The sequence below is a fragment of the Staurois parvus genome, unplaced genomic scaffold (assembly GCF_062004578.1).
Source record: "Staurois parvus isolate SC_StPar_1 unplaced genomic scaffold, SC_StPar_1.0 ptg000207l, whole genome shotgun sequence".
Classification (NCBI taxonomy): Eukaryota; Metazoa; Chordata; class Amphibia; order Anura; family Ranidae; genus Staurois; species Staurois parvus.
In genome coordinates this window covers 6,309,898-6,317,497 of record NW_028318003.1, presented here as the reverse complement: position 1 = coordinate 6,317,497, position 7,600 = coordinate 6,309,898, and the positions used below count along the sequence as shown (strand labels likewise).

At 44.8% G+C, this 7,600-nt stretch overlaps 1 protein-coding gene across 1 annotated transcript; it reads right to left on the bottom strand.

Annotated features, from left to right (window-relative positions):
• Positions 1–2,504: 2,504 nt before the first annotated feature.
• RNF26 (ring finger protein 26) lies at positions 2,505–4,978 on the bottom strand. Its single transcript, XM_089678574.1, has one exon. The coding sequence runs from the start codon at positions 4,678–4,680 to the stop codon at positions 3,346–3,348; it is 1,335 nt and encodes a 444-aa protein (XP_089534700.1). The 5' UTR covers positions 4,681–4,978; the 3' UTR covers positions 2,505–3,345.
• Positions 4,979–7,600: the final 2,622 nt, after the last annotated feature.

Sequence of the window (7,600 nt, the reverse complement as noted above, 5' to 3'; positions counted from 1 at the left end):
TTCTCCCCAGCAAATGTGCCAGATATGGAGTCAAAATGTATAACCTCTGTGAGAGGGCAACAGGCTACAGGGATGTGCAATTCCTATAGCCTGATATCCAGGACATGCAGTTCCAGGCACCGGGCAAGAAGTTTTTCCTTATATTTAGCTCTGCTGTGGGCAAGCAGCAGGAATTAGAACTGACGGTCGGCTCTCTTGTAAAACGAATCCAAGAAAACTAGCCACTGGATCACTTTTACAAGCATAACCTGTCCTGTCGCACCAGGACACCTGATCGATCATCTGGTGCTTCCACTGACTGATCATAAAGGTGGACAAAGATCGGAACCGCTCTGTCCGCCTCTATGATATAGGAAACAGGAAGCGATGAGGACATAATTGGCGGTATTTTTAAAAATGCAAAGCATTTGGTCATACTGATCTTGGTGTGATCAAATGCTTTTAAGGGCAGAAGAGGGATCTAGGGTCTCAAAGAGCACCTGTCACTGCCTATTGCTGTCACAAGGGATGTTTACAATCCTTGTGACAGCAATAAAAGTGATCAAAAAAGATCACACGTGATGCATCACCGAAAATGTCAGCTCAATGGGCAGTAATTCTAGCACTAGACCTCCTCTGTAAATCTAAGATGGGAACCTGTAAAGGCTTTTAAAGCATTGCCTATGGATAGTAAAATTCAAGTTGTTTGTTGCCGCTGCATGGGCGTGCACAATTTTAAAGCGTGACATGTATGGTATCTATTTATTCAGAGTAACATCATCTTTTATATTTTACCAAAAAATTGGGTTTAGTATTGGAGAATGTTTTTTGCATTAGAATTCAAATAAGTGTATTTTTACCAAAAAAATCGTGTTTGAAAAACTGCTGCACAAATACTGCAAAACCCACCAATTTATTCTCTAGGGCCTCTGCCTTAAAAAAAAAAATGTTTGGAGGTTCTAAGAAATGTTCTAGCAGTTTAAGTCGCTATAAAGCCCCTTTTGTTTTTAAACCCCCAGACATACCTCAAAGCACCTCTGCCTATAAAAAAAAAACATCAACCCTTCATATTCTCCATCCTGGCAACATTTTTTTTTTTTATCAGGACAAGCAGATTGTCATGAGGGACAAGTAGATTGGAACCCAGATATGGTCCAGGGACAAAGTTTCTTAAAAAATGTCCACACCCCTGTACATTGTAAACCTGTCGCACTATATGACAAACATCCTCCAGTTGTGTCCAACTATGCCGCTAATTTGTTCATTAAATGTTCCCCACTGCCCTATACATATTTTTAAACTTGGGAGGACATCATGACCTCCCAATCAAGGCCCTGTGTACAGCCCAGGTCTAGATGTGAGGAAAAAAAAAAAAAACAACATAGGAATTTAACTGAAGATTAAAGTGATATTAAAAGTACAACTAAAGACAAAACTTTTTTTTTTTTTTTTGTTATGGATAGAGTGCAGATGGATTAGAATGTCTGCCAGTTTTTATTTCTGTCTGTGCCCCTTCCAGGAGATTCACCCTCTCTATTTGCCCCATTTACCATTAAAAGTGAAAGTAAAAGAAAATCCCAAATTTTGGGCTGTCCCCGGAACAGTGATAGAGGGGAAATCATCAACGGGGACACTAGTTCTAGTGACCTGAGTGTCCCCAAGGAATTCCCTTACTTTGCGGGGATTTCTTCTCACTTCCCATTTTGGCTATGGGACCGGAAGTAAAGGAAATTTTCCCAGTGGGATACAGATGGCAAAAAAATAAACTGACAGGCATTATGACTTTCCCTTTCTCTATGCAAAACAAAAAACACGTTTTCCCTATAGTTCTACTTTAAATCTTCTTTTAAAATAACAAACCTGTCATATTTACCTGCTCTGTGCAGTGGTTCTGCACAGACTATCCCCAGTCCTCTTCTTCTTGGGTCCCCCACTGGCGCTTCTTGCTCCTCACCCTTGATCACTGCTCCCAATAGCAAGCCACTTACTATGCTTGCTCTCGAGCCCTGCTCTATGTGTCTATAAGACACAGAGCCAAGGCTTGGCCCTGCCAACTCTCTTCGCACTGGCTGTGATTGATTGTCCGGGTTTTATTGCTGTCTGTACCCCCCCACCAGGGAGATTCACCCTATTTGTCCTGGTGACTTATCACTGAAACTAAAAGAAAATCCCAAAATTTGGATGGTCATCAGAACAAGAATAGAGGGGAATGTTCCAATAAGGACACGTTCTGGTGACAATTAGGGATTTCCTTAACTATGGAGGGATTTCCTTTTACTTCCTGTTCTGGCTATGGGACAGGAAGTGAAGAGAAATCTCCCCAATGGTAAAAACTGATAGGGGTTATAACCCCCCTTACTCTATCCAAAATGTGAATAAACAGTTTTGTCTTCAAATCCTTAGACATGTGCTTTCATATGCTACAAGGTACAGTACCTGTACCACTGACAAATGATAAACTTACAAACCTTTTTGGCCCTAAAATGTTAATTCAAGAGTAACTGAGAAAAAAAAAAAAGAGAACCTTAACAGATCAACATTTTTATATTTTCAGAATAAACCTGAAAAAGGAAAAATATTTTCCAACATTGATGGAATGCTCATCTATCCAATATTATGGACTGAAGTAATACCTAGCAAAGTCGCTGCCTCTTGAGTTAGAAGAAAAGAATTGTGCATAGAATGTGGATGTGCAATCTGTTCATTATACGGTTTCAAAATGGTGTCACAAAAAATTTCTGTTTCTTTTTAAGATTGTAAATGTTAACAGGCTTTTAAAATTAATGGCTGCTTCCACAAATTTGGCACATACAAGATTCACATATGGCTATTCACAGTTTTGTTAAGCGACTGTCAGGATAGAAAAAAAAGTAAACACTTAAGGTCTGGCCACCTGTGAATTCAATCTTCGCTTTCTAGAAGAGTTTGCAAGTCATAGAGCAGTGGATTTTCTTTCCTGTAAACTACAATAGTACTGCTAGTGGCTATAGCATGTCAAAAATCTAACAGATGGATAGCCTTGGGTACAACCAGCCTGCCCTTAGATGGATCAAATCTTGGCTGGTCTGTTGATCTGGCCAAGATTCAGTCCATCTATAGCCGGCTTTAGGGTGGGTCTACTGCCTGTGTCCCCTTCTGAACACAATGGTTTCACCCACCAGCTCCTATAGTATATCACTATTGTGTTCCTTGAAATCTGTAGTGGATGCCAACGTTTCTTTAGCCAACGTAACTCTTCAAAAAAGCAAAGACCAGAATCAACACTAGTAGGACTTGCTAAGAATTTTTTTCCTCTTCTTTTAAAGGTCGCATTTTTCTTTTTGCTATAAAGTCGCTCTTAGTCTCTGTCCATATGATGTTACGGCATTACATGTAAACATTCAGCGTCTGAAGTATCATTTGCCGACACAGTGGACAGTTGCGCTGAAGGATAGGTTGTTGCAGCAGAATGTGGGTGCACTGTGCACATAAACAAAGGTGACGACAGGGTAACAAAAGAATACTTTTGGTCTCATCCTGGCAGATGACACATTTCCTGCTCTCCTCCTGCTGTTTTAGCAGTTTCCATGGATCCTCTGTAGCAGCTACGTTTTTCCTTGAGGTGGATGCACTGCCCTGGGGCACAGGGGGTGCTCGCTGTGAAGTATGTGCCCTATCACTCGCTGAATTTCGATGTGAGTTGGGTTGAATGTGAAAGATTAACCTGGCAGGTGGAAGGTCAGCCGGCTGGGCGGGCTCTGCAGGATTTTGCATCCTGTTGACCCTTGGCGGTACATCCTGTGCCCTGGTCCTCATGGCGTTCACACTTCTGTACCAGGCTGCGCCATACATTCTGAGAAGCTGAAGACTCCGAACAGCCACCCTCCTCCAGACATCAGAACTTAGAATGATATGCAGACACACAAGTAGAGTTTGGTAGAACATGCTTAGCTTTTCTTGCAAAAAGCGTATTGCAGGTGAAGGCCTGAGTGCCATACGGGAGACCCAAATCAGGAAGAGCAGTAATAGAACTTCATAGAGGTGTTTGAACACGATGACTCCGACTCCTGTACTGCAGGACACCAGGACATCTGCAGCCACCTGGAACGGCGCCCACAGGAGGATGGCCGTGGCGACCGCGGTGTTGGAAAGTTGGGAAATCATGGTGAGGATCCATTCTTTGCTTGTGAACAGCATGTTTACCATGCAAAACCAGAAAGACATAAATGCTGAGAAGACATGCTGCATGGCAATCAGGATCAGATTGAGCAAGGTGTTCACCAGGTAGGTGGCTAAACTAGCCGTGATGGTCAGAGCTTCCCAGACCTGGCGGTGAAGGTTCTGCCCGGACAGGGCGATGTTGAGGAGGCCGCGCTGCATCATCTCTTTGCTGCGGATCACCACATGACACAACAAGTTCCAGGCCAGCTGTAGAGCGTCCAGGCCAGCCAAGGCCCCCCTCAGAACGTTCCCCACCGCCTGCACTGCACCCAGAACAAGGACGCAGCTGGATTGCCCCGCCACCACCAGCCCCAGCCACACACTGTCCCAGCATTGCAGTAAAGTGAGGGAGATGGCTCCAGGAAGGCTGAGGATGAAGTGGAGGGTCCAAAACAAGAAGGAGAGGAGGGAGGACACCAGCCAGTAATTCAAGTCCAGAACCAGCAGCACCAAGTCCAGCGTCCAGCCCACTCCACTGAGGATCAGCAGCAACCCCTGCATGCTTCCAGCCTGCCACACTGATCAACAGGGCATTTCAGGGGGTCGTCACCGACACGGCCACTGCCATGGCATAGTCCAGCTGGGGAGTTTTACAACTGCACTTCTGATAACTGACACCCGAACTTTACACCTCGGTCTTCAGCCCGCTAGAACCCCGAATGTTTCAGTCACGGGGGACCCTCTCTCTGCAGACCCGCACTTCCTACTTATCTGTCAGCTCCGCAGGACAGTAACGGCTGAGCGCGGCCATGTTGGTCCTCCAGCGACGTACAGGACGAGCCAAGGGCTGGGGCTCAGACCAAAGCAAACGATAATCAGATCGCCGAGATCCGCAATAGCCAAAGGGCTGCTGGCCGGCTCACAGAGAGTTAACGTCTGCGCTCCTGATTGGTTAGAAATATCCGACTAACGTGTGGGTAGGGGATTTAAAATTCCTACTGCGTGATTGGCTAGCTGGGTAGCTGTCGGGCGGGGCTAAATGCGGGCTTTGGAGAGCAGGAAAACGTGTTCACTTGTTTATGGAACTCCGGATAATAGAGCTCCGGGCTGGCATAGAGAGTCAGAGGGTGTGTGTGCCCGGTATAGTGGTCAGAATTTACCGATACATGAGGGACAGGGCCGGACTGACAACTCATGGGGCCCCCTGGCAATAGGGGATCATGGGGCCCCTGTGTCCTTGCCCAAACTCAAAAAAGCCTATGAAAAAAGATACCAGGGGCATCTCATGGGGCCCCCTACTGACCCCGGGCCCTCGGGCAGTGCCTGAGTTTCCAAATGGTCAGTCCGGCCCTGATGAGGGATCTCATATATAGATACATACACTGTATTGCCAAACGTATTGGGACGCCTGCCCTACACACACATGGGCTTTAATGGCATCCCAGTCTTAAGGTGGGAATACACAATTAGAAAATCGACTGATCGGTCATCCGAGAGGTGTTCGTTCGTTGGTCAAAAATGTGGCCCACATTAACCAATCTAGAAAAATCGTTTGTCGGCCAATATGTAGTGTTGACGTGTTCCGTACAAGTGGAAGTAATGCAGTGTGCGTGTGACCTTGTAGCCACGGCCTTCCGGCCAGAACAAGCGGTATACACAATTAACAGCAATTTATTTCATTTATTTATTTCAGGTACATATATAGTGCCGTCAATTTACACAGCGCTTTTACATATATATAGCAATGAGTATAATATTGTAAGCTCCAAGGAGCAGGGCCCTCAGCTCCCTCTTGTATTGAACTGTATTGTTACTGTATTGTCTTCCACTATAATGTAAAGTGCTGAGCAAACTGTTGGCGCCATATAAATACTGTATAATAATATAGTTTATTACATTACCTATATACATAAATAGTGATACATAAAATATAATATGCAGAATTCTGCTTTCATTATCTCAGTACAATCTACTTTTAACATTTGGATTTTTCGTTCGTGTTTACAAAGATTCCTTGGACATAAACATCTGCGTCATCTGTTTCCGCTCATGCATGATAGCGCTTGATAGATTTTTTTCGTACTAAAAAAATGCATTAAAATCGGTCGTTCGTATGCGAAACATTTTTTACTGTTGTTCAACCAGATATTTTCATTCGCAATATTGTTATCGGTTAAAACATCCTGCTCATCAACGAAGAGAAAATCGTTTTATCAGTGGTTCCGTGAATTTTTCATACGATTTTCTTATCATGTGTACGGGGCATTAGTCCATAGGGTTCAATATTGAGTTGGCCCACCCTTTGCAGCTATAACAGCTTCAACTCTTCTGGGAAGGCTGTCCACAAGGTTTAGGAGTGTGTCTATGGGAATGTTTGACCATTCTTACAGAAGCACATTTGTGAGGTCGGGCGTTGATATCGGAGGAGAAGGCCTGGCTCACAGTCTCCGCTCTAATTCATCCCAAAGGTGTTCTGTCGGGTTGAGGTCAGGACTCTGTAGGCCAGTCAAGTTCCTCCACCCCAAACCTGCTCATCCATGTCTTTATGGACCTTGCTTTGTACACTGGTGCGCAGTCATGTTGGAACAGGAAGGGGCCATCCCCAGACTAAAAATAAATAAGTGATGTAGCGCTGCTAAATAATAGCTTCAAAAATGATAAGAGTGACATAGCTGAATAAAACTGAGTCCATATATGTAAAATCAATTTGTAATAAAGATTCTTCCACAATTCATGTGTTTTCTTCTTGTGCTGATATCCCAAACACCATCAAGTAAAATAGTGCACATAACATATAGTGCCACCTCAGTGCTCACAGAACTCCCACCTCAAAGCACATGGAAATGCACTTAATGATAACAAATAGACAAAAGGATTCTTCACTTTTGCAATTCACAGCTATGTGATAGTAATCAAACACCTTTGAGCTTTCAGTAGATTGTCAAACCAGAGCCAGGGATCCGTCCCTTTAAGGGTGATGGAAGTCACACATTCATGTAGTAAATTAATAAAATGCCATAAAATCATGAGGTTCAGGCTTCACTTGTCAGCTGAACTCACTATTCATGTCTGCCCAGAGCCAAGCCCCTTACGCGTTACATCACACTCACGTGACTTCATCAGAGGGATGCTCCCCAAAACTGAACTACTCATGGAGCCGCCCCGATGGATCTGTGCGCTCCAGGATTGACTTTGTGCTCACCTCCAGGGCAGTCAGGCACCGCGGGTTCTCCATGGTTCCCTGCTTTTTCTCTGACCACAGGGCCATTCACTTTCAAGGCGATCTGGGAGAGGGCTTTGCCCCAGGCCCAGGCTCCTGGAAGCTGAATTGCACCCTGCTGGACGATGAGGAACTGCTAGAGGAGCTCAGGGAAACCTACGGTGCCTGGCGAGGGGAGAAGTCTTTCTCTCCCAAGGTAAGCGACTGGTGGGAGTTCGTGAAAGTCAAGCTGCGCAGCTTCTTTCAGGCCAGGGGACGCCA

Coding starts and splice junctions, on each gene's coding strand:
- RNF26 (XM_089678574.1), bottom strand. CDS start 4,680: ATGCAGGGGTTGCTGCTGATCCTCAGTGGAGTGGGCTGGACGCTGGAC.